At 43.5% G+C, this 27,948-nt stretch overlaps 1 protein-coding gene and 1 pseudogene across 1 annotated transcript; one reads left to right on the top strand and one right to left on the bottom strand.

Moving 5' to 3' along the window:
* Positions 1 to 231: 231 nt before the first annotated feature.
* On the bottom strand, positions 232 to 26,912 carry HHIPL2 (HHIP-like 2). The gene is made up of 9 exons (XM_011929472.1): positions 26,530 to 26,912; positions 22,368 to 23,020; positions 20,836 to 20,979; positions 18,834 to 19,165; positions 17,506 to 17,632; positions 9,907 to 10,052; positions 4,942 to 5,023; positions 1,590 to 1,672; positions 232 to 858 (listed from the first exon to the last, which is right to left on the bottom strand). The coding sequence occupies exons 1-9, from the start codon at positions 26,839 to 26,841 to the stop codon at positions 572 to 574; spliced, it is 2,166 nt and encodes a 721-aa protein (XP_011784862.1). The 5' UTR covers positions 26,842 to 26,912; the 3' UTR covers positions 232 to 571.
* Positions 12,642 to 13,493, top strand: LOC105502811 (annotated as a pseudogene).
* Positions 26,913 to 27,948: the final 1,036 nt, after the last annotated feature.

Raw genomic sequence — 27,948 nt, forward strand, 5'->3', positions numbered from 1 at the left:
TAGTAAGTGCTGGAGGTACAGAACTGAACCTGCTCTTGTTCACTTCATGAGCTTTGGGCTGGGGAAAGGAGATACCACATTTAAAGGGTCTTTCGTTGTAAGCTTGTCACAGGCTTCCTCTTAGACCTGAGGTGAAGCAGGAGGGTGAAGTATGGTTCTTATGCAAGTGTGGTAGAGCATGCTAGATTTCCTAATGTCAAACAAACATCCAGGATATCAAAGGATATGTGTCAGTTTGAACAAATGTTGATTTATTACCTCAGATTGTAGGCATTTACAAAACAAAATGGAGACATCCAGTGTGATTCCAAGCAGGCTCATGGACTAGTGCTCACCATAACCCAGGTGCACCAGCAATCTGGGATATGGTCTCCTACAGAAGCACTGCATACAGAGAAGGTGCATTTATTTATTCAGCAGATAGCAAGATTTCCCAGGGAGAGGAAAACCGCCCTGCCCCACCTCTATCCTGGCTTCCCAGACTTCTAAGGTCTTTATTCAGCAGTGACTTTCATTTGATGAGGTGGCTCTCCTCTCTCACGTCACCCTGTCAGCCACCTTGACCAATAGATCAAGGGAGACTTCTGCCAGCTCGCCTCTGCTCTGCTGATGGCCTCATCCTGCCACTGTGGCTTTTCAGGCTCTTCCTCCTCTTGCCCTGGGCGACTTGGGGCCCCACTCTGGCTTTCTTCCTTGTACCAGGCCCTCGCAGGGTATTCTTGCTGCTTGTAGGAGAAGCCAGCTTCTTGGAGGAGCCTTTCTGAGACAAACCCTGGGCTGGGCCGGAAGCTAAGGTTGCATTGGAAGATTTTCTAGCAGCTTTCTCTGATTGCTCCTTTAGCAAGTCCAAGACTGTCTCTGAGAAATCAGCATTTATTTAGTGAAAAATATAAGTCCCAGAAAGTAGCTATAAGAGAAACCTATATCTGCATTAGAGTTCTTTAAATTCTTTTTATTAATACTTTTTAATTCCCTAACTGGCCTTGATCTAAATATATGACTTTTTTAGAAGGGTCACTCCAGTGATACATGGTTCTGTAATAGTTTCCTTAAGATAGTATCCTTCCTCTGTAAGTCTTTCCTGACTCCCCACCCTGCCCCAAGGAAACATTCCTCATTCTAGGGGCCCTCTCAGTGCCCTGAACATCCTTCTATACCAGAACATTAGTGCTACATTTATTTCTTTATTTGCCTGCACTTCCTATCCCCACTCCTATTTAACTCTGAATTCCTACACATCATAGGCTTTAAGTGTTCATTGTTGTATCTCTAGGGATAAGCATAGTTCCTGCCACAAAGTAAGTACGAAATGAATGATGCCAAATGAATGAATATATGAACGATTAAATGAATGAATCAACAAATGAATGAATGAATGAATGAGTGAATGAATGAATGGAGGAAACCAGTCACAGTAGAAGCGGGTATCCTCACACTCATAACTCCTCTGTTATGCAGAGGAGATGTATAGACTTAATTTCCCTCGGGGGTAACTAAGACTCCACCTTGGGAATTATAGCCTGCTTGCTGAGGGCACTGCCTTAGCCTCCACACCAGGGCCTGAGCCTAAGACTCAAAGATGGACTCACTGGCAAGTGGTCTGAACGGGATCCGCTTACTCTTGGTTCTCACCGGCACTGGCTTGTGTTTGCACTTGCCTGGGGGTGCCCGCCTAAAAACACAAACAGAAATCATGAGGACGCAAGACTCGGAAGATGCAACCAGAAAATCAAGGTCACCAGAGGGTGTGTATTTGCAAGAATTGGGGTCAGCCTTTACTTATCCACAGGGATGGGGTAGATGTAATACGAAATATGGTACGAGCTCAGAAGGAGAGGTAAAAGGGCACAGACAGAGCAGGGCACCTCGGGCCCTTGAGAGACAGTGCAGAAAGGGAGTTAGGAGTATGGGCATGGTGGCAGTCAAAACGGGTTCACATCCTGGTAATCAGGGGCAAATAAACCTTGCTAAGTCTCAGTCTCCACATCTACAAAATGCAAAAACTAATATTCCCCATCTTCCTAGGAACAGTACCCAGCACATAACAAGAGTTCACAGATGAGGCTGATGATGAGGAAGATTCTGCTGCTGCTTCTGATGGTGGTGCTGGTGACTCCCTTTAAAGAAAATGTCTTCAAGAACTCAAGGCACAGCCCTTAAGCAATGCCTGCTTCTCTGCCTAGTAACACACACATTCTTAAACTGCTTGTCCCCGGGTGCATCTTCTGAAATAAAAGGGATTTTGAGGACAGAGAGTACTTCCACTGTAGAGAGCAGAGCTGGAACTTCCCAGCCTGTCCCCATTGCCTTCTCTGCCTTGCTCCAACTCTATCTCTCACTGCCATCCTCCCAAGTCCAGGTGGAGGGGAAAGAAAAGGTAATTGTATTTATTTAACAAACACTTATGTACTGCTTAGGCACCATTCTAAATACTTTGCAAATATTAGCTCACTGAGTCTTCCCAACAATGCTGTGAGGTAAGTACTATTACTATACTCATTTTACAGAGGGGAAACTGAGGCTCCCACAGGCTAAGAAACAGGCCCAAGGCGACACAGTTAGTCAGTGGCAAAGCCAAGATTCCAAGCCCAGGCTCAAGTCCATGTTCTCAACCACTGTATTTAGCTACCCCTAAAGGAAGGGTAGGAGGAAAAAAATGGGAGGGAGAAACGGATACATAAATTAATCAGGTGCCCTCAAAATGCTGGGAGTGGTGCATTTAGTGCAAAGACAAGCTGAATAAGTAATCAGAGCAGAATCTGGTCCACTTATAGAAGCTTTAAAAAATCTATGTGATTCGATATAGTTATAACTGAACGGAGGGAGTAGTGCTGAAATGACCTGTCCACGAAGAGAACTGAGTTCCTATTCCAGGCTCCTCTTACTAGCTGTACCTGGGGCAAGTAATTTAACTTAACTAGCCTTCGGTTTCTTTATCCATAGAGTGAGGGTGTTAACCTGCCTGGTTGGAATTCTGTCAGCATTAAATGACAGCCCGCATGCATGGCACTTAGCACAGTGCCTGGCACACAGGAATAACTCCATAAATGTCAATTTAAAAAAAAAAAAAAGGTGAACGAGTAAAGATGTCTTCAGTGTGAAAATGCTTTATGGGCGCTTTCCATATGGCTTCTCACAGCTGCTCTTGTGAAAGTGGGGAGTTAAATTATCTGCCAGCTAAATCAGAACACTGCCAAAGGAAAGAAAAATGGGTTCACAAAGGAAGCCTATTAATGGAAAGAGAACTCCCCACCAAGGCATCATCAACCATCAGAAGCACTTTAAAGACCCTGAGTCTGCTCCAGCCCCTAAGCCCAGGATATGTGCACAGAAGCAGACCCAGCAGTGGAAACAGCCCAGTATTAAATTCACCCCTTGGCTATCCACCCTCCACCATCCGCACATCACCCTGGGCACAGCCTCAGGGACGGAGCCTCTTCCAGCAACTTCCAAGAATACACAAACTGAGAGCCCTGTGGCCAAATAGAAGCTGAGCTAGAGCTGTCCCCAAAGCCCTAACCAGTGGCTGGACCTATTTGCCTCATGTCTACTGAATGCCAATCCAGATATGGGTAACATAAGCCTCAGGGGAAAATTCTCTTCTGCTGGTCTATCTGTAAGCTAATTCAGGGGGAGATTTTCTTGCTTTGGCAAGAATTTTCAGATAAATCTAGAGCACTGGGGCAGGGTGCATGGTAGCACACACCTGTAATTCCAGCACTTCGGGAGGTCGAGGCAGGTGGATTGCTTGAGTCCAGTAGTTTGAGATCAGCCTGGGCAACATGGCAAAACCCCATCTCTACTGAAAATACAAAAATTAGCCGGGTGTGGTGGTGCATGCCTGTAATCCCAGTGACTTGGGAGGCTGAGGCACATGAATAGCTTGAACCCAGGAGGCAGAGGTTGCAGTGAGCTAAGATCGTGTCACTGCAGTCCAGCCTGGGAAACAGAGTGAGACTCTGTCTATTAAAAAAAAAAAAAATCTAGTGCACTGCCCAGACTCCTCAGGATGGATACACTGCATCACCCTCCCCTGGGCAGATAACCTGACCCAGACCCAACAACCTCTCAAGCGGGAAGTGGTATTGTGGCTTTTGCCTGTGCTGGTGGAGGTTGGTCAGCCTCTGAGAGAGATAAGCAAAGAAGCAGAAGGAAACAGCATAGAGCCCAGCAAGTGAATAAACACTAAACTCCAGAAAAGGTCAGGTGGAGCTACTGAGGAACCTGCCAGTTAAACGTATTTGCCAAAGACCTGGAGATCTGCACCAAGCCCAGGGCACAGGGGAGCAGTACTTACTCAGGTGCTCAGAGGTATATGCCTGTTGTTAGATGACCTCAGACAGACACTTCCAGAAGCATATTAAAAAAAAAAAAATAGCCTGTCATGTTGGCTTATGCCTGTAATCCCAGCACTTTGAAGACCAAGGCAGTGAATCACCTGAGGTCAGAAGTTCGAGACCAGCCTGACCAACATGGAGAAACCCCATCTCTACTAAAAATACAAAATTAGCTAGCTATGGTGGTGCATGCCTGTAATCTCAGCTACTTGGGAGGCTGAGGCAGGAAAATCGCTTGAACCTGAAAGGCGGAGGTTGCGGTGAGACGAGATTGCACCATTGCACTCCAGCCTGGGCAACAAGAGTGAAACTCCATCAAAAAAAAAAAAAAAAAAAAAAAAGCCACAGACCTAGACTAACCCTAGAAAGACTCAAGGTCTTCATGTCCAACTGCAAAGAGACCATTTCCCAAGTATTTCATAATTTCTATAGACTCATTGCCCTATGCCATTATTTGTCCAAACTGCTTTTCATCTAGAACATGAGTTTGCTTCATCAATAATTTTTGGTAATTTGAGGGACAGTGAGGATTGTTTTTATGGCCTGCCATGGAGATAAGAAATGAGAAAAATGCATTTGAGAAGAAAATGACATCAAATCTCACCTTGAGGGGTCAACAAACTTGTAAATAGATCCATGTGGTGCGTAGGCACTTGGGTAAGAGGTCGCCAGGAAATACAGCTCCCCTAAGGCAACAAAAATAGACAGGCAATAATGGGACATCAGGCAGCACTGAGACACAGAGCTGGATGCACAGAAAACGGTCAAAAATAGGTTATGGCCCTAAAATGCAGTGAGCCCCAAGAATGGAATCCCAGAAACCTAACAGACGTCAGCTTCGCTGGGCTGTGAGCTCGAGGAGAAAGTCCATCTTTGAACCCCCAAAGACTAGCTGAGTGTATGGCCTAGTAGAGGTAATTTCATGTGCATGTTTGTTTATCAAACCAAACAGCTTTCTCCCTTATCACCTCCTTGCTCTCAGAAACTTCACCTCAGTGAATCTCCATTTCCTTCCTTACCTCTTTCCTCTGTGAACACTTGGATATACACAGTCTGCAGGCTGAGGACCATCTGTCAATCACTTTATTTTGCCCCTTCTTTAGTCGTTTCGTTTCCTTCAGCCTTACTCCTATTTTCCTCTTTCATTCCGTCCTTGAGTTCCTTATTTCCTGGTGACCCTCCCCACTCTCCACCTCTTCTCTTGGTCTTTTCCATGCCCCGCAAAAATCACCCCTACCCACTCTCTCCTGTATCTCTCTGATGTGGTTTGGCTGTGTCCCCACTCAATCTCATTGTGAATTGTAGCTCCCATAATTCCCACGTGTTGTGGGAGGGACCCAATGAGAGATAATTGAATAATGGGGGCAGCTTCCCCTATACTGTTCTCCTGGTAGTGAATAAGCCTCGTGAGCTCTGATGGTTTTATATGGTTTTATAAGAGGAAATCCCTTTCTCTTGGCTCTCATTTGCTCTCTTCTGCCACCATGTAAGATGTGCCTTTCACTTTCCACCATGATTGTGAAGCCTTCCCAGCCATGTGGAACTGTGAGTCCACTAAGCTTCTTTTTTTTTTTTTGTAAATTACCCAGTCTCAAGTATGTCTTTTTCAGCAGTGTGAAAACGGACTAATACACTCTTAGAAAGAGCCCCGCTCCTTCCCATTTCTGCCAGTTGGAGCTCTGGTGAATGTTCTTTTCTCACAGAAACTACCTCATTCCACCTTGCTTTCTAGTTATTTGTGAGGGACATTATGCTGTGGGGTCATAAGCCCCAGTGGAGAGTCCCAGAAGTCTGGTATGATTTCTGATAACACCAGTTCCTCTCCATGCTATCTTGGGAGACCTCTTCACCTGCACAGCCCTCGAGATATTTATTCATTTGTAAAATGGGAATCACAATGCCTCAAGTGATTGTTAGGTATTCAATTAGAAAGTGTTAGATAACCAGGCTGGCACAGTAGCTCACGCCTGTAATCCCAGCACTTTGGGAGGCTGAGGCAGGTGGATCACCTGAGGTCAGGAGTTTGAGACAAGCCTGGCCAACATGGCAAAACCCCCCTCTACTAAAAATACAAAAATTATCCGAGCGTGGTGGCGCACGCCTGTAATCCCAGTATGCAGGAGGCTGAGACATGAGAATCACTTGAATCTGGGAGGCACAGTTTGCAGTGAGCCAAGACCGCATCACTACACTCCCAGTGCAGTAGGCAACAGAGTGAGACTCTGTCTCAACAACAACAAAAAAGTATTCAATAATCGTAGTTATTATTACTTTCTCATCTCTCTGACCCAATGTTTGTGCTATTACACTGAATTAAATTCACTTGCTGTTATGTGCCTTACACAATTCTTTCTCAATTTTATGAAAGAAAATGTCTATTTAAAGTTGCAATTCTGAAAAACCTAAAGCTTTATACAGCTCTGGGTTATTTAAACAACTGATTTTTTTTTTTTTTTAAGACAAGGTCTTGCTCGGACTGGAGTGTAGTGGCACAATCACAGCTCACTGTAGCCTCCACCTCCTGGGTTCAAGCAAACCTTCTACCTCAGTCACTTGAGTAGCTGGGACTACAGGTGCATGCCACCACATCAGGCTCATTTTTTAAACTTTTTGTAGAGATAGGGTCTCCCTATGTTGCTCAGGCTGGTCTCAACCTCCTGCACTCAAGCAGTCCTCCCAGTTCAGCCTCCCAAAGCAGTAGGATTACAGGCATGAGCCACCACACAACAGCTCTAAACAACTGCTTTTTGTGGAGAACAGAGACCAGTGTTTGTCTTGTGCTAAGTGTGAGCCTCATGGTCTTTGCATAGCCACTACACAGGGTAGCAGCTGCCTAACAGACTATGATTTGTGTACTGACAAACTAAATTTATAATCTTCCCCATGTAAGAGATCTGATGAACTAGGTCACACCCTCCTTTAGAGTCAGTTTGCTTTGTCTGAATGGCAACCCCAGGCACCATCCAGAGTGATTCTACCATTCGATAAATGTGGTGTCTAAGAAAGGTCCACGAGTACATAGGCAGGGGCCCCTCGAGACCATGCAAAGGCCTTCCTAGTCTAAAAAGAAAATTGAAAACCTTGCCTACACAGGACTGCAGTTTGTGTAAATTATATATGTCTTCCACATTCCATAGACTTCCCATTTTATTTTTAGGTTAAAACAATGCTAGAGGTGAATTTCATCTGTAGTATCCAACTGATATTTTTAATATATGTCTTAGGGGAGAAAAACCAAAAAAAACTATAATATGCCATGTAAAACAAAAATGCATGCTATACAAATTTACTACAAACACAATTCATTTGACCAGCCCTCTTGAGAATGTGCTTCGGTGACTGACTTTCAGAAATCCCATCAATCAATCCTCAGCAATGGGCAGCTCCGCACCAGCCATTCGCTCAGCAGTAATTCATACCAACTATCAACTCTCAGGACGTGAACTGTAGGACGTGACCCAGGACGTGAACTGCAGCCATAGGTGAGGCAGAGCTCGAGTTCCAAGTAAAAGGTGACTTACCTAAAGCCAGTGGACTGGTAATAAGATAATGAAATAATGCTCAGATCTAAAAATGCCTCTCAGAGAAAAAGAATATGCCAAGAGCAGAAAATATGAATCAGTTTATGCAAAAACACAAGAGCAAGCAACTCTGGAAAAAAAAATAATAACCTGCCTCAGGAACAGCCTCATTAGCCTCAGGGCTGCCCTTGGGCAAAGACTTGGGAACACTTTGGCAAGTCTACCCCATAAAATTCAGCCAAGGACTCTGTTTTGTTTGCCAGATGTACCATGACTCTTTTTTGTTTGTTTGTTTGTTTGTTTTAACTGTTTTCTACTGTGAGACATCTACAAGCACAACAAACCAAGCCACCAAAGCCAGGAACAACCACAGAAGATGGCAGCCCAGGATCCCTGGGCAGACTCTGGGGGTCCAACCTCTGGGGGGTTTCACCCACGGCAGTGTCCGGCAGAGGAGAGGCCCCACTACCGCCTGTAGCTTTCACGTCACTCTCTTTCCACTGGCCATCATCCTGCCAGCTTGTGGTTTATCTCCTTTTTCATATGTTTGGACTTCCAATTTGAAACTCTCCATAGACTTTTTTCTGTTAAAATACTTGAAGTTTCCAAAATTCTTGAAGTTTCCTCTGCTCCTATAAAACATTCATCTCAAACTATCTGTTCATCAGCTAGCTGAGAGGAAAGGGTCCGGGAGATGACTGGGTCTCCTTATATCCTACTCAAGTGAAGGTCCCAGGCAGCCACCTCATGGCCCAGAGGGGAAAGAAACCAAATATTTCAGAATCCTTTGAGACTCTGGTTTATACCTACAGAGAATCTTTTTTTTTTCTTTTTTTCTTTTTGATTGGTTTTGTTTTCTGTTGTTTAATTATTTTTTTCCACCTATAGAGAATCTAGATGTGGAAGGGACCCTGAGAGATCACCTTATTATCTCTGCCTCTAAACATGACATCTAGTGCCAAATACTGGAAAGCTCACTGTCCTCAAATAAAACAAAACAAAAATATTTATAATTTGAAAACTTTATCTTTCCGAGTGAAACATAACTTACGTAAAGCTGAAGTTAAAAATCGGTTTTCTGATGATAAAATGTTTGGAAGCGTATTAGAACTGAGTCTCTCTGGGTCTCTCTCATGTACATGTGCACATCATGCTTCACTGAAGCCCTTAACACATGCCTAGTCTGTCTACTGAGGAACCTCCTACCTAGATGTCTACCTTTTTCTCAGATTTCTAAATAAATAAATAAATAAAATCCTCCTTTGCTCACAAACGCTTGGCAAGGTCAGGAAAGAGCCTGGCCCAACCAGTGAGATGATCACTAGAGGTCCGTTTCCCAGACAGCACCGGCAGCATAAACACCCACTGCCCATTTAGTCTGGTCCACTGTTGGCCCTTTCCACATTCCTAGAACTGCAGTTCAGCATAGATCTTCCCCTCACAGTGAGTTGTGTGGTTCAACCAGGAAGGAGTAGGCTGGCATATTCAGTCTGTTTCTTCATTGGTGAAATGAGCATTATAATTACATTATGGGGCCGGGCACCGTGGCTTACGCCTGTAATCTCGGCACTTTGGGAGGCTGAGGCGGGCAGATCACCTGAGGTCAGGAATTTGAGACCAGCCTGGCCAACACAGCAAAACCCCATCTCTACTAAAAATACAAACATTAGCTGGGTGTGGTAGCAGGTTCCTGTAGTCCCAGCTGCTTGGGAGGCTGAGGCAGGAGAATTGCTTGAACTCCGGATGCGGAGGTTGCAGTAAGCAGAGATGGCGCCACTGCTCTCCCTCCTGGGTGACAGAGCAAGACTCCGTCTCAAAAAAAAAGAAGAAAAAATCAAAAGTAATTTTATCATGGGGGTGTTATGATTACAAAATAAGGTGAAAAATGTGAAGTGCTTAGAATGGTATCCAGTACATTATAAAAGATGACTAAGTGATAGTAATCATAGTAGAAGTGATAATTACTATTTAAAATAAATGTTTAGTTGATGCCTGTGATTATCCAAGTTCCAGGAAGTAGAAATCAAACAACTCTGTACATATGTTACCTGCTTCATCTTCAGCAAAGGAAATGATGAACTTGCTATGGGTACTGATCAGCCCTGGGAAGGCACAGGATGTAGTGCTGCCCAGGCAAAGATCCCGCTTCTTCCATTTCTTGGTTTTTCTATCTTCCTGCAAAGCCATAAGCCGACTAGATGAAAAATAAAACCTTATGTTTTAGGAATCCATATATCCACTCTGCAGAATACTTTTTCTCCTAGAATCAGGGACCCTTGAGTACTAGGATTGAGTCTCCCTTTAAGAGATCAATAACTAGCCTCCCTCCAAGCAACCAAAAAGCTTCTTCAGAGATATTTCAATTGCCCACTTGCCCTAGATGTGGAAGTTCATGTTCTATTATAAAAGGAGTTTGGGCCAGGCCCAGTGGCCCACGCCTGTAATTCCAGCACTTTGGGAGGCCAAGGCAGGCAGACCACTTGAAGTCAGGAGTTCAAGACCAGCCTGGCCAACACGGTGAAACCCCATCTCTACTAAAAATACAAAAACTAGCCAGACAGGGTGGTGCACGCCTATAGTCCCAGCTACTCGGGAGGTTGAGGCATAAGAATTGCTTGAACCTAGGATGTGGAGGTTGCAGTGAGCCAAGATCACGCCACTGCACACTCCAGCCTGGGTGACAGAGAGAGACTTTGTCTCAAAAAAAAAAAAAAAAAAGAGTTTGATGCGCTGCACTGTGTAGGCTGCACCACTACAGAAGACTGATCTTATTTTTATTGGTTGTGTGACCTTTGGGTAGCTGCCCAATATCTCTAAGCTTCAGATTCCTCATCTGTAAAATGGGGAGTGATAACATAATTTACCATGGGGAGAATTTTGAAGGTTAAATAAAATAATATACATAAAGGTCTCACCAATGTGTGTGGCACATCGTAAGGGTTAAAAAAAACTACTGTTATTATTATTGCTGTATGCTTATATAGTAGCAGAAAGATGCTTCTTACCCCTCTATCATCTATCTGAACTAAAAGCAGGTTTTTAGAAGAAAAGGGAAAGGAAGTTGGTTAAACCCAGGGTGCTCATCAGAATCCCCTGGAAAGTTTTATGGAAACAGAGATCCCAAACCCAAGGGATTTTTATAAGTACACCTCAATTAAGAATCACTGCCTATGACTGGGTGCAGTGGCTTATGCTTGTAATCCCAACACTTTGGGAGGCTGAAGCAGGCAGATCACCTGAGGCCAGGAGTTCGAGACCAGCCTGACCAACATGGCAAAGCCCTGTCTCTACTGAAAATATAAAAATTGGCCAGGTATGGTGATATGCGCCTGTAGTCCCAGCTGCTTGGGAGGCTGAGGCATGAGAATCACTTAAACCCAGGAGGCAGAGGTTGCAGTGAGCTGAGATTGCACCACTGCACTCCAGCCTGGGTGACAGAGTGAGACTCCGTCTCAAAAATAAATAAATAAATAAAGAATCACTGCATGTTAACCAAATGATGTGCATATGGGGGCAGTAGTGAATGGAGGTTGTAGGGAGAAAAACATAAAGAACAATGAAATCCCAAAGATCTAGTAAGTGATGATAAAGGACCTGACCAATTAGTCATTTTACCCCATCTCTGTAACTAAGAATTGCAGCATGAAAATAGAACATCTTTTCTAACAGGGACCAGATTTACTCTCCCATCTTAAACATTCCAAAACCTGCACAGGATAGAATAATAATGACTTCAAAGATACTGAAGATCAGGCAATATAGGAGTATGTTCTCTGAGATATAGGAAACAAACAAGGTGAACCCTATGATTGTTCCAGCATGCTACCTTGAGAGTGTCCAGCAAAGGGAGGGAAAATACAGGCAAAGCCTAGCAGGCTCCTTGAGCTGAAAAGACATTGCTGAGAAGGCAGTAAGAGATTGCAGGATAGATACTGGAGAGAAGAAAATTGCACAGAGAACGAATGCCAGAGAGCTGCAAAAGGTTCCCCTGAAGTAATCGTCAGTATACTCAACAGCAGGTACATGTGAGAAAATATTTAAAAACAAAGGAAAGATTTAGAAGAAAAAGTACTTAGCATTTACTTGGGATCAGGAATAGCGTAAGTAGTGAGGAATAGAACTCAGTAGTGAGGAACAGAAAGCTCTAGAAGAAGCACTACCTTGGTTCAGTTTAGTAAATAATTAGTAGCAAGACCTGAAAGAATTACACTACTTCCAAATAACTATGTCTCCAAGCAAAATTCAAAATCATTTATTGGAATACAAGAATATCCAGCACTACTAAGTTAAATTAATAATTTCTGGCATCCAATCAAAAATTACAAGGCAAGTAAAGAAGGAGGTGAATACAACCCATAATAAAAAGTAAAATCTGTCCATCGAAACTGACACAGAACTGATGAAGATGTTAAAATTAGCAGACAAGAACATTCAAACAATGATTCTTACTATATTCCATATGTTTAAAAAGTTATATAGAGATATGAGAGATACAAAGCAGACCCAAATCAAGTTTCTAGAGGTGAAAAATACATTGAGATTACACACACACACACACACACACACACACACACACACATAATGGAATGAATGGCTGGCTAGACATCACAAAAGAAAAGATTCATGAACTAAAGACATAGCAAAAGAAACTACCCTACATGAAACACAGAGAAAAATTTTTAACATAAATATATCATCAGTGAACTGTGGAACAACTTTAAGCAGCCCAATATACATGTAATTAGAGCCTCTGAATAAAAGGAGAGAAGGGAGGGGTAACAAGATGGCAACAAAGATGGTGGAGATCCATAAGCTGAAGCTTGCTGAACTAAGGCAAGAATATTTTGCTCATGGTTTGGAGACCAAGGGAACAAAGCAAGATCTTATCCACAGACTCCAGGCATATCTTGAAGAACACGCTGAAGAGGAGGCAAATGAAGATGCTCTGGGAGATGAAACAGAGGAAGAAGAAACAAAGCCCATTGAGCTCCCTGTCAAAGAGGAAGAACCCCCTAAAAAAACTGTTGATGTGGCAGCAGAGAATAAAGTGGTGAAAATTACATCTGAAATACCACAGACTGAGAGAATGCAGAAGAGAGCTGAATGATTCAATGTACCTATGTGCTTGGAGAGTAAGAAAGCTGGTCGGGCAGCTAGGTTTGGGATTTCTTCAGTTCCAGCAAAAGGTCTGTCATCTGATAACAAACCTATGGTTAACTTGGATAAGCCGAAGGAAAGAGCTCAAAAATTTGGTTTGAATGTCTCTTCAATCTCCAGAAAGTCTGAAGATGATGAGAAACTGAAAAAGAGGAAGGGGCGATTTGGGATTGTCACAAGTTCAGCTGGAACTGGAACCACAGAGGATACAGAGGCAAAGAACAGGAAGAGAGCAGAGCACTTTGGGATTGCCTGATGAAAAGTCCTTGATACTTTCTGTTCTCCAGTGTTTTCCATTTCTCTCATTCTTCTTGGTCACATATATGCCTGAATGTATAGTCATGTGCCTACATCCTGCCTCGCAATGAAGGAGCATGTACCCCAGGTACATCCGTGAACTGCAGCAGCAGTTTGACTTAATGCTGTCTCAGCTTTAAGGTTGTTGTGCTTTTGTTCTTGGTTATGTAGCTTGTTAATAAAAAAAAAATAGAAAAGAGAAAAAAAAAAGGAGAGAAGGAGTGGGAGACAGAGGGAAACATATTTGAAGATATAATGGCCAAAAATGTTCCATATTTCGTGAAAGCTATAAATTCACAGATCCAACAACTGCTACAAACTCTAAGCACAAGAAATATGAAGAAAACCAAAGTAAGGCATATCTTAATGAAATTGCACAAAACTGATGATAAAGGGAAAATCTTAAAAAGCAGTCATAGGGAAAAAATAAAATATTATATATGAAGGAACAAAGAGAAGTCTGGCAGCAGATTTCTCATTGGAAATGATGCAAGCCAGAAAATAGTGGGGCAATCTCTAAAGAATTAAAGAAAAAAACATGCTAACACAGACTTCTATACCCAGTGAAAACATCTTTCAAAAATGAAGGCAAAATAAAGACTCCAAAAGGGAAAAGAATTCATCACTATAGACCCCATCAACAAGAAATGTTAAAGGAAGTTCTTCAGACAGAAGAAAAATGATATCAGATAGAAATATGCATCTACCCAAAGGAATTGAGAGCATTAGGAATGATAACATTCTTATTGCCCCTGTAATAAATTACCACGACTACAAATTACCACAACTTTGTGACTTAAAACAACATACACTTATTCTTTTATAGAATTGGATGCCAGAACTCTGAAACGGTCTTCACTGAGCCAACATTAAGGTTTTGGCAGGACTGTGCTCCTTCCAGACGCACTGCAGGAGAATCAATTTCCTCACTCTTTCCAGCTTTTGAAGGCTGTCCCTATGCCTTGACTCATGGCCCCACATCACATCACCTTTTCTCCCTCTGCCTTCGTTGTCACATCACCTTCTATCTCTCATATCTTCAAATTTCCCCCTACCTTCCTCTTCTAAACACACTTGTAATTTCATTTAGGACCCACCCAGAAAATCCAAGATAGTTCCACAAGTCATATACAATATGTTCTGGGACCACAGTAAATCTAAAATAGAAATCAATAGCAGAAAGATTTCTGGAAAATCTTCAGGTAGTTGGAAACTAAATGTCTCACTTTGAAATAACTCATGGGACAAAGAAATCAAAAGGTAAATTAGAAAATATTTTTAGCTGAATAACAATGAAAATACAATATATCAGCATTTACAGGATACTGCTAAAGTAGTACTTGGGGGAAAATTGATAGCGCTAAACACATATATTAGTAAAGATGAAAGGTCTCAGATTAATAACCTCAGCTTCCATCTTGAGAAACTAGAAATAGAAGAGCAAATTAAACCCAAATCAAGCAGAAGGAAGAAAAAAGAGAAGAAATCAATTAAATAGAAAAAAACACAAAAGTAATAGGAAAAAAAATCAATTAACACAAAAGCTGGTTCTTATAGAAGATCAATAAAATGGATAAACCTCTAACCAGACTGATTTAAAACACAAAAGAGAAAACACAACTACCAGCTGTATCTAGAACAAGACAAGTGACATCACCATAGTTTCTATAGATATTTAAAGAATAATAAAGGAATATTATGAACAACTGAATGCCAATACATTTGACAACGTAGACAAACTGGACAAATTCCTTGAAAGGCACAGACTACCAAAGCTCACTCAGAAAGAAATAGATAAATTGAATAATTAAATCTAATGAAGAAATTAAATTTGTTATTAAAAGTCTTTTCACATAGAAAACTTCAGGCCCAGATAGTTTTTCTTGGAATGAAGAACACATAAGGAAAAACAATACCTATTTTACACAAACTCTTCCAGATAATTGAACAGGAGTATTTATTCTATAAAGCCTGTTTACCCTGATTCCAAAGTCTGACAAATACATTACAAGAAAGAAAAACTACAGTTCACTATTCCTTCATGCATATAGATTTTAAAATTTCAAACAACATGCCAGCAAATCAAATCTATATATATATAAAGGATGGGACCAGGGGCAGCAGGTCATGCCTGTAATCCTAGCACTTTGGGAGGCCAAGGCGGGAGAATAGCTTGAAGCCAGGAGTTCAAGACCAGCCTAGGCAACATAGTAAGACTCCATCTCTACAAAAAAAAAAATTTTTTAATTAGCTGGGTGCCACCAGCTACTTGGGAGGCTGAGGTGGGAGGATCACTTGAGCCCAGGAGTTCGAGGCTGTAGTGAGCTATGATTGTGCCATTGCACAGTCCAGCCTACATAACAGAGCAAAACCTTGTTTCCAAAAAAAAAAAAAAAGATAATGCATTATGACCAAGTGGTATTTTTCTCAGAATGCAAGACTGCTCTAACAATTTTTAAATCAATTGATGAAATTCACCATATTAAGAAACTAAAAATTTTAAAAGCCCACATGATTCATCAAAAGATGAAAAGAAGCCTTTGACAAAGCCCAACATCTATATCTAATACAAATTCTCAAAGGACTAGAAATAAAAGAAAATGTCCCCAGCTTGATAAAGGGTGTGTAGAAATCATCTACAGCTGACATCATATTGGTGTCACACAGTAACATCACACCAATATGACGGTGAAAATGAATGCTTTCCCCCACTTCTACTCAACACTGCACTGAGATTAAGCTAGAGCAATAAGCCAGTTAAAAAATAAGAGCAGGCTTCCAATTCAAAAAAAAAGAAAGTAAATACAAAAAATTCGCCAGGCGTGGTGGCGGGCGCCTGTAGTCCCAGCTACTCGGGAGGCTGAGGCAAGAGAATGGTGTGAACCCAGGAGATGGTACTTGCAGTGAGCTGAGATCGCGCCACTGCACTCCAGTCTGGACTCCATCTCAAAAAAGAAAAGAAAAGAAAAGAAAGTAAGTAAAAGTGTCTATATTCACAGACCTTCTAATAAAATTACCTTCCACATAGAAAATCCGGTAGAATATATAGCAATCAGAATGAACAAGGAGTTCAGCAAGGTTGCCAGATGCAAGCTCAATATAAAAAAACTTCTACATTCTCGGGAGACTGAGGCAGGGGAATTGCTTGAACCCGGGAGGCGGAGGCTACAGTGAGCTGAGATTGTGCTACTGCACTCCAGTCTGGACTCCATCTCAAAAAAAAAAAGAAAAGAAAAGAAAGTAAGTAAAAGTGTCTATATTCACAGACCTTCTAATAAAATTACCTTCCACATAGAAAATCCGGTAGAATATATAAAAAAGCAATCAGAATGAACAAGGAGTTCAGCAAGGTTGCCAGATGCAAGCTCAATATAAAAAAACTTCTACATTCTAACAATTAACAATCAGAAACTGGAATTTATTATAACATCAAACACTAAGAGATAAGTAAATATGCAAGATCTCTACACTGAAAACTATAAAATATAGTAGCCATGTTATTCACAATAGTTCATAACTGGGAATAGCCAAAATGTCCATCAGCAACACAGAGAATAGATGAATAAATTGTGGTGTATTCATACAATTGAATTTTACAAAGCAATAAAAAAGACAAATTACTGATACATGGAAACAACATTGATGAATCCCACAGACAATGCCGAGTTAAAGAAGCCAAGCACAAAAAGAAGAGTCCATACTATAATGATTCCATTTATATACGAAGTTCCAGAAGCAAAACTAAGCTGTGGTGGGAGTGCTTATCTCTGGCTGCGGGGTGTGTGTGTGTGTGTGTGTGTGACAAAGAGAGAGACAACTTCTTTTAGGCCTGGATGGCTACATGTACATATTCACTGGGGACGGGGGACAGGCTGGAGATCCCTTTGGCATGTTTGGAAATGCTCAGAGCAAGTAAGCTGGATGGAAGCTGGGGGCCCCTGTCCCTTTAAAGTGAGCCCCTGGTATGAGAGAGAAACAGAGAGAGAGAGAGAGAGGCAATAGAAAAGAAGGAGCCTCCTAGGGTGATGGAAGTGTTCTGCCTCTTGATATGGTTGCTGGAAATATGAGTGCATACATTTGTAAAACATCATACAACTGTGCTCCTACATGATTATATTTCACCATATGTAAGTTATACCTCAGTAAAAGTGTTCAAATAAAAAGAGAGAGAAGGGACATCAGTCCTTCCTTACCCACTCATGAAGTCTCCAAAGATATACAGGCCATTGAGATTTGGGGATTCACAACCACGATAGACATAACCTCCCGTGACTGACTTCCCCACTGCGTGGCCATAAGCGTAGATTGGCAGAACATCATCTGTCCAGGCGAGAGGAAAGAGAGTGAGAGTCGTGGCCTAAAACTGAAAGCTTCAAGGAGGAAGAAGGGGACTTTTTAATGCAGTTGCCTAATTCAGTGAAGAACACTTTACCTCTTGGTCTTCAGTAGGACAGGCAAGCAAGTAAATCATGTTTATTGTTCTCAATAGGCCATCCACAATATTTGCAAGCTTCCTACTTAACTGCTATCCTCAGGCAGAGAGGAAGACAAAAATTCCCTCAATCTATGAGGCAGTGACCTGGAAATCCACATGGCTAAGTTTTCCCTGTAGGTTGATATGGCAGATACCCTGGTTTAAGGATATGGAAAATACTGTCACAGTCTGTAAGACTGCTTTATAACTTAGAGGACAAGAAAAGACTAAGAAGTAGTAATAGAGTCAGAACACTAGAATTTTGAGCCAGGTGGAGTTTCTAAATCACACCTTGATTATTGGTGTTTAGAAAATGTCCTGGGCTGGGCATGGTGGCTCACGCCTGTAATCCCAGCACTTTGGGAGGCTGAGGCAGGCGGATCACAAGGTCAGGAGATCGAGACCATCCTGGCTAACATGGTGAAACCCCATCTCTACTAAAAATACAAAAATTAGCTGGGAGTGGTGGCACATGCCTGTAATCCCAGGAGATTGAGGCAGGAGAATCGCTTGAACCAGGGAGTCGGAGGTTGCAGTGAGCCGAGATCGTGCTACTGCACTCCAACCTGGTGACAGAGCAAGTCTCTGTCTAAAAAAAAGAAAACAAAAAAGAAAAGAAAGTGTCCTCTTACTTGACTATATGCAGAATATCATTTCAGTGGCCTGTACCAGTTGGGAAATAAATAAAAACATACACCAATTTTGCTCTGCCAGTGGTTCTCAAAATAATATGCCTAAAATTAATGTGGGTAACTTATTAAAATACAGATTCCTGCGTCAATCTCATGCCTCCAATCTACCCAAAATTCAAATTCATTAGGTCTGAGGCAGAGTCTAGGAATTCACTTTTTAAAAATAGCCACTGCCAAGATGTCTCTGGTGCCAGTGAGTGGCTGGAGGACGGATTGGAGAAGTACTACGCCACAGGACACGAACAAGGCGTGATTTAAATGACCTGCAGGGCAGGACATTCAGGTTTTATTCCCCACCTCCACCTCCAACCCACTCAACTCATCCAAGAAATCACCGCGAGAGCTTCTTACTCACCCAAAGAGGCATTGTGACAAAGTTTTTTGTCATAACATGCAAACCCTTCTTTTGCTCTCCAGCCGTAATTTCCGCCTTTCACAATGAGGTCAACCTCTTCAAACCTGTTCTGGCCCACGTCCCCACAGAATATCCGGCCTCGACCCTGGTGCGTGATGGGGTCCCCTCGGTCCACAGCACAGCGCCACATGTTCCTAATCCCATAGGCATAGATGGCAGGGTGGGCCCCTGGCTCAGAAACAAACGGATTGTCTGAGGGGACTCGGTACCACTTGCCATCTGAGCCTGCCCTGTTCACATCGATCCTTAAAACTTTCCCCAGCAGGGAACTTCTGAAAGAAAGAAGGCCAGGAAACAGAATCAGGTAAGCAAGGAAAGCTACAGGACTGGAAGAGACAGCCCACAAGGGCCAACTCATAGTTGATGCCAAGAGACTGCTAAGGATCACATGGGAAGATGTGACTTCTTATTTTCCTTTTTTTTTGTACCAGCAAGAATGAGCTTGAAGATTTTCTTTTAAATCTATACAAGATATTTAAGACTGCCCCATGTTTGGCTCGAAAAGAACTACGAGGCAAAAGTTTGATGTGATCTTGGCACATTTGACCCTGAGCAAGTTGCAGCTTCAATTCTTATTTTAATGATGAGGGGACAGCTTCTCTCTGATTTGGTCTCATATGACAAATTTTTAAAAGAAGCTAGTTACATTGTTTATTCTTTATTTAACAACGTGATCAGTTAAAAGAACAGAACAGAAGCTTTTGAGAGGCTCTGCCAATGACTATGGTCTCTGGGACTGACTTTCCTCATTTGGAAGTCAGAGGAGAGTAACTGATGGCCTTGTGCCACTGCTTCCTATGATGATAAGAAATTTCACACTCCAGTAAAGGGTCTGGGCTCTAATGGACACATGATCATCAGAGGCTGCTATTATTTTTAATATATTGGCCAGGTGCAGTGGCTCATGCCTGTAATCCCACATTTTGGGAGGCTGAGGTGGGCGGATAGTTTGAGGCCATGAGTTCGAGAACAGCCTAGGCAATACAGTGAGACCCCATCTCTATTTAAAATATATTGCTAGATAAATATTATTTACCTTGCAGTGTGGTTTTGATATAAGGGTTAAATGAGTTATTATGTATATAGCGTTTAATGCAATTCTTGAATCACAGTAGGTATTCGACAAATGTTAGCTTTGTATTATTATTAACCTCAATATTTCTATTACTAGGAACAATAGAAGCCAAGTGCTTACTGGGTGCAAAGGGCAGAAGGACCACATGACCTTTATCTAGGCAACACAGCGTCACTGGGCTCTGGGGCCATATCATGTGGGTTGGGATTCTGTTTTTTCCACTTACTCCTTGTATTACCTCTGTGCCTCCATTTGCTTGTCTGTAAAATGGATACTATTATATGTATACGTCATATGATTCATTCATTCCATGTGTAATTATGGAAAGGCTCCCTTGTGCCAGGCACTGTCCTAAGTGTTGGTGAGATATCAATTAACAAAATAGATATTAGATATAAATTCTTGCCCTTGAAGATTGTTAAAATTACCTTCTCAAATGTACTTAGACCAGTGCCTGACAAGCTGCAAGCACCCAATACACATTGGCTCTAGGTAGTTAAGTCTCTTCTCATGTGTCTCCAGGGCCTAGCACAGCACCTGGAACATGGTGTTCAATAATATTATTGAGTTGAATTGAATTAGATGATTAGTGTGGTAAATAATGACCTGGTAATATAGATATGTTTAAAATCCCGAATTCTCCTTTACATAACACTCTGACACTTATATTGAGCATCAATATTATGAACTACCAAAATATACTATGTCTGAAATTTATGGAACTAAAAACCAAACATTCCTCCCATTGCCTCAATGGAGTGGACTACATCTTGCAGCATGTGATTTGAGTTTGATGACATCCATGCAAAAACACCGTACCAGGGGCTCACTCTGAAGGGACAGGGTCCCAGCCTCCATCCAGCTTACTTGTTCTGAGCATTTCCAAATAGGCCAAAGGGATCTCCAGCCTGTCCCCCGTCCCCAGTGAATATGTACATATAGCCATCTAGGCCAAAAAGAAGTTGTCCGCCATTATGGTTTGAGGCTGGTTCTTCGATCTCTAAGATGACCCTGAAGAGAAAAAAGAAACCATGCATTAGGATTTGACATAAGTTGAAGTTACATCCTCTTGAGATACCCAGAAATGACTGATCCAAGCCACCAAGATTTGCCAAGTCAGGCAAGACCTGCTTCTGAGTTTTTGAGGATAACAAAGCAGGTAGCTTTGGGGCTCTGAGATGCTTTTTTCCTGGTATAACTCTTTCATGGCTCATTTTTCTTTTTTCTGTTTCTTTTTTTTTTTTTTTAGACAGAGTCTCACTCTACATCCAAGCTGGAGTGCAGTGGTGTAATCTCAGCTCACTGCAACCTCCACCTCCAGATTCAAGCAATTATCCTGCCTCGGCTGAGAGCCTCCCGAGGCTGGGATTACCAGCACATCTGGCTTTTTTTTTTTTTTTTTTTTTTTTTGAGCTGGAGTCTTGCTCTGTCACCCAGGTTGGCATGCAATGGTGTGATCTTGGCTCACTGCAACCTCTGCCTCCCAGGTTCATGCAATTCTCCTGCCTCGGCCTCCTGAGTAGCTGGGACTACAGGCATGTGCCATCACGCCTGGCTAATTTTTGGTAGAGATAGGGTTTTTCCATGTTGGCCAGGCTGGTCTTGAACTCCTGGCCTCAAATGATCTGCGTGCCTCAACTTCCCAAAGTGTTGGGATTACAGGCATGAGCCACCATGCCTGGCCTCATTTTTCTTTCATATCATGATTTAATGAGTTGTGGACCCAGCCAGCGTAACAAATGTCCTTTTCTAGGGCTTGCCCTTACTCCCTGCCCTACCAGAATGCTCCATCCCTTCTTTAGAGCCACTTAAGAGGGGTTAATCTATCAGTTCTTTATGCTCTTTGCAATCCTCCAACCTGTCTACCATGGGAAAAGAGGCAAGGGAGAAAGGAGAAGAAGGGAAAAAAAAGGCAGAGTGGTAGGGTGGAAAGAGCATGAGCTTGGGGTCAGTTAAAACTGAGTGCTCACTTGGCCATGCAGCCATAGCTTGATGGCCCTGTGCCACAGCTTCCAGTTAGAATGAGAAATCCCACATTTAAAGTAAAGGGCCTGGGATGCAATGGCCACATAATAATCGGAGGCTACTATTATGTTTCACATATTGATATTATCTATAATTCTTTCTCAGACCCTTATGACTGTTGGTCCTTGCTTACCCTTTGTAAAGACAGGCAAGCATGTTTTTATTTACGGTAACTATAAGGTGATGGCTACATCCCATTAAACAGCCTTAACTCAAGAGTCTAACTTGGGCCGTCCTCAATCCACAGTGACTCCTTTCTCAACAGTTGGAGTAGTTCTGTAAAATCAGTAAAATTCCCCTCTATTATCTCACAGACCTGGTGGGCATTATTTCGGAACACAGTACAGCAGCAGACTCTCATGAGTACCTCTCACCTCTCTGATTTCAGGTCAGCTTTGTTAGGATCAGCCCGAGAAACCTTCATCTGACTAATCCGGATCTTTTCTACCTTCTTCTTGCCCAGGCACGAATAATAAATATAGAACTTGCGATTGTGGCGGAATTTGGGGTGAAAAGCCAACCCCAAGAAGCCTCTCTCATCCCCGATCCATGGGGTGGTCAACACGATGTTCTTGAGGTCCAGGAAGGGTTGCTCCAGGCGACTCCCATCAGGGAGATAGACCCACACCACTCCTACCTGCTCGGCAACAAAGAAGCGATGGGTGCCGTCCCCGGCATGGACCATGGAGACGGGGTTCCTCAGCCCGTTGGCCACCTCGCTCAGGCAGAGCTGCAGGCAGCCCCGAGGATCCTGGGCCACCATGCCCAGGTTGCGGTTGAGATAGTCTTTCCTCAGGACGTTGGGGAAGCAATAGTCCTTGTCAGGAAGATCCAGGAGGTGGCAGAAGCGGACACCGTCCATTCCGTGAGACTCCTGGAGGCCTCGGTCATTGGTCAGCAGGGAGATGGCGGAGTGGCAGTTAGAATGGAAGGCAGAGCAGTAATCAGAGCAGAGGCCAGGGAGATTCCGGAGGGGCGTCTGGGGGTTCTCGGCGTCGTAGAGGTGGGCTGCGTAGGGCGAGCACTCCTAGAAAAGAACGCGGAGCTCAGGCTCAGCATCAGACCTGCCACACCGGCGCTTGTCTCACGTTTTGAGCAAGCAGAAAGAAAAAATGGTCCTCGGGGAAAAAAGTCAGGATTCTGGAGTTTTTGTTACTAACTGCTGCTAAAACTCTTCTCTGTGATTTTCTACCCAGTTAATGCTCCTGAAAGGCAGAAAGCAGGGAAAATCTCTCATATTCACTATGCTATCTCTAACATTTCAGCTTAGTTTTTGACATTTAAAGTTTTATTAAATTATGCATGAATATTTTTTCAAAAAAATTACTAAATTTCTAGATCTGTTTCTTTTTTTTTTTTTAATTTTCATTTTATTTTATTTTTCATAGAGACGGCCTCACCATGTTGCCTAGGCTGATCTCAAACTCCTAGGCTCAAGTGATTCTCCTGCCTCCTCAATCTCACAAAGTGCTGGCATTTACATGCATGAGCCACCGTGTCGGCCCAGCCTCATTTTCTTATGGATACTGTATCTACTAAGATTTTATTTCTTTATACAAATATGAAACAATTTGGCAAAAATTTCATATTTGTTCAAATGTGGTTGTTGGAGATACAGTGTTAATGATTTAATTTTTCTGTGCTTTTCCATATCTTTGGAATATTTTAGAATGAAAAATAAAATTATCAGAATGGACATTGGATGTATCGTTCTCAGAGATTAGGTGTCTAGCAATTTCTTCAATTATTTATTTAAAATATTTCAGTGTTTAATATATGCAAAGTACCATGCTGGAACCTATACACATTTGAATTGTGGCTATAGGGCAATATGCCTGCTCCTTACACAAACATATGAGGACTATTTGCCCGAAGGAGTAGCTGCTACTCAGACCTCCCTAGACTATAACATTTTTTAGAAGGAAAATAGAATATTGTGAGCAGATGAGCAACTCCCAGTAGTGATGAAAGGCAGAGGCAACTGAGATTAGAAAGGTAATAAGGTCCTATTCAAAGGGTGTCGTTTGGAGCCGTGCGTTCCGGCAGAGTTCACCTATTGGCCCAGAAGCCCCCTTCTGATCACTAACTACTCTCCTGAGCCAGCCAGCCTGCGCAGAACTATCGCATGTGCTTCCATCGTTTCACAAAAGGACCAGCAGCATTTTTCATGTATATGTGAGTTCCCTGTTCTCTCTTATTTCCTCTGATTGTAGATTGCAGAGCCAGCTTTCGGTCATTGGGCAGAGGGGAAGAAGGAGCCCAGAGATTCAGAGGCTCCCCTCGGGATGTCTGTTTCCATTTAAGACACTTATTACAGCAGCTGTCAAGAAGCAACATGACCCACTCTTAAGTGTCCCCTTGCTCATTCTGTCCACTCTCGGAGAGTGGGAAAAAGAGAGAGGGGAGACTGAATTAAGGATCCAATACCAGAAAATAGAAGGGGGCTGTGGAAAGAGAACCACCACTATGGCACACTCTCATGCAGCCATTTAGAGTTTGCAAAGTTGCTTCTACTCAATTAGCACAGTAACTAAACAGATACTTCCCTACTTTAAAGGAAGAAAATTAAAGGCCATAAGGTCTCTGGCCAGGCGTAGTGGTTCACGCCTGTAATCCCAGCACTTTGAGAGGATGAGGTGGGCAGATCACCTGAGGTCAGGAGTTCAAGACCAGCCTGGCCAACATGGTGAAACCCTGTCACTGCTAAAAATACGAAAAAAAAAAAAAAAATTAGCCAGGCATGGTGTCACACACCAGTAGTCCCAGGTATTCAGGAGACTGAGGCAGAAGAATTGCTTGGACCCGAGAGGCAGAGGTTATAGTCAGTCAAGACCGTGCCACTGCACTCCATCCTGGGTGACAGAGTAAGACTCTGTCTCAAAAAAAAAAAGAGTCCTATGTGACCCTCCTGTTGAGTCTCTCTTACATGCCAGGCACTGTTCTCTACATTGACTGGGATGCAGCAGTGAGCGAAACGTACAAAGCCTCCTTCCAATGGAGCATATAGTTTGGGGACCTCAGAAAACCATTAAGTAAATAAGCCAATGGTGCTGTTACTATACTTCAGCATGGTGTGACTGAAAGGGCACAAAACTTGGAGCCTGAGCATCTAGCTCTGTGCCCCAGGATTGTTTTGCCTTGGGTAAGTCATCTAAACTCTTGAGCCCTCATCAGTAAAATGAGGATCATAACAACTGCTTGCAGAATCATTGCTGGGTACACACTACATGTGTTGGGGAAGAAAGAGGACCTTATAAATGGGAATGAATAAACTTATGTAGGATTGTTTGGCTGAAATTGTTCTTATTCCTCAAATCCCTGAAACAACAGAACTGCTGACTTTGACTTTCTGAAATGTTATGCAAGAGGGAAGGGTCAGGGGTATACATTTTTACTAGGGGAGATCTCAGGAATAAACATTCTCAGTGCTACTTGTAAAAGTTCAGCTTCTACCCTAATGGGTATCCTAGAGTTAATTCTCCAGGAAACAGCTGAGGAGTGGTGTCCAAGAGTGTAGCCCCAGGCGGTGCCACCCAGGTGGCTGACTTTCTGGGCCAGGCTCAGCTGTAATTCTCTCCTGGACTCTGGGAAGCTCAGTTAACCACTCCACATCTTGTGTGGCAGTTATGGTGGTCAGTAAGCTCAGGAACAGTGGTCATGAAGAGACGCCCGTGGATAGCCACAAGTCATTGTGCTGACAAGCCCAAGGGGTCTCAGTTCAAAAGGCTGCCTGGACTTCTTGTCTCTCCTCCCCAACATCATTAGAGGGGTCCTCCCCAGGCAACCTCTTTCATCAGCTTTCCAAATGCTGACCTCTCTCCATTAATCCCCCCAAATATCCTGTTCCTACAAAGTCTGTGTGTGCAGGCTACACCCATCTTGTTTTCAGGCTGAGCTCAACCAAAACGATGCCTCCCAGGGATGTGGATTTTGGCTGTTGGGCAACCAGGAAAAGCAGAAACTCTGTGAGTCACTGTTACTCAGCAGCTTGCATCTCTCTCTTCCAGCTCTGGAGTGCTGGCCAGACAGAACTCTGGGGAGAGTCCCCAACCCCTGCTGCCACCATCGTGACACCAGAGATGCCCTGGCACAAATCAGCCAGATGAGAAAGGACTGGACCCCAACAGATGTCACCACTCCCTCCCTTAACGTACTCGGTAAATGCCATGGGTATAAGTGCCTAACTCTCTGAGCACCACAGAGGATGCAAATAGTTATTTGCCATGCACCGCAGAGGGAGTGTGGCAAATAATGGCTGCTCTGAGAGCTCCAGGAAGAGTATTGCTCTCATTCTCCTGGAGCCTGGAGAAGAATCAGGGCCAGCAGAATCCCAGAGGGAGAGGTTTGGGGAACCCATGGAGACCAAATTCAGAACACACTCATCTCAGTGTGCGTGTCCAAAGACAGCAGCTCAAAGATGAGGCACCCAGCACTTGAACTTCTAAAGGGCTGGACTCCCAAAGCACCCTCCGCTCAGGACCCACACCATGCAACCCAGCACCCAAACCCCTGGGGCTGGAAGGCACTTTTCACTACCTGGCAAAGGATGTCTTTAATGTAATCTCCACACAGCTCATGCCTCTTCAGATCAAAATATTCCATGATGTCCCAGTACCGGGCAGCGATGCGGCGGTCCTTGTGCTGGTCACAGCAGCCAAAGGACTCATAGTCAGAGCAAAACTCAAGGTGCAGAAGGGGCTGGAAAGGGGGCCCGTAATCCAGGCACTGGGGGTGTCCCCGCAGCAAGCCCACCTGGCCCAATAAGAGTATGAGGCAGAGGCAGAGAATGCCAGAAGAGAGCCAGGGGGCCCAGCAATGCAGACCACCACACAGATTAGGAGTAGACATTCTCAGTATTGTGGCCTTGGGAACACGCACGCAGGCTGCTGTGTTTGCTCAGGTTGGCTTCCCTGCTCTGCCCAAGGTCCTCCCTCTCTTCCTCTCCCCACTCCACCCTGTTTCCTCCTCCTTCCTCCTCTTCCCCGCCTCTCCCTGCTAAGGTGGTTTCTGAGCAGTGTCCCTCCTGCGGGCTCCCTTTGAAAGCAGTGGGAGGTGTCCCTTCGCCCTTCCCCCAACCCATCTAAACATGAAGCCCCACTCTAGTGCTGCTAGTGTTATGGGGGCACACCTTTGCTTAGCCAAAAGTGCAATGGTGTCAGTGGCAGAGGTGCTTGATTCCTTAAAACTGGGAAGAATTCCTGCTGTCTGTGGGGATGCCCGGAAATTCACACTTTTTTACCGTTTCTTCACAGGCTGAGTGGCCCAGAGTCAGCACGTGAACACCATATATTACATCATCCCAGACTTCACACTCTGTGGAAGGAAAGCTTCAATCGTTCCTACAGTGCTGAAGGGCCCCAAGGGGGTGGGGCATATGGAGGGGCCATGGCAGGAGGCAGGGTGCGCTGCATAACTCCTGGGATCTGGCAAGGTGTGTATTTGGAATGGTAGGAAGAGAGGGCATTTCATGAATCTTGCATCCACAGTAAGGACCAAGGACAGGAAAGAGGACACAGGGAAGGAAAAGAAGGGGAATCTTAGTCCATGCTGCTGTAACAAAACACCACAGACTGTAATTTATATATAATAGAAATGTATTGTCACATTTCTGGAGGCAGGGATGTCCAAGATCAACAAGGCAGTAGGGACTGGCCATGGTGGTTCATGCCTATAATCCCAGCACTTTGGGAGCTTGAGGCAGGAGGATTACTCCAGCCCAAGAGGTTGAGACCAGACTGGGCAACATTGTGAGACCCCATCTCTACAAATGCAAAAAGAAAATTAACCAGGCATGGTGGTGCACACCTGTAGTTCCAGCTACTTGGGAAGCTGAGTCAGGAGGACTGCTTGAGCCCAGGAGTTTGAGGCTGCAGTCAGCTATGATCGTGCCACTGCACTCCAGCCTGGGCAACAGAGCAAGACCATCTCTAAAAATAAAAAAAAATAAGACATGCC

The sequence above is a fragment of the Colobus angolensis genome, unplaced genomic scaffold (genome assembly GCF_000951035.1).
Source record: "Colobus angolensis palliatus isolate OR3802 unplaced genomic scaffold, Cang.pa_1.0 Scaffold81, whole genome shotgun sequence".
Classification (NCBI taxonomy): domain Eukaryota; kingdom Metazoa; phylum Chordata; class Mammalia; order Primates; family Cercopithecidae; genus Colobus; species Colobus angolensis.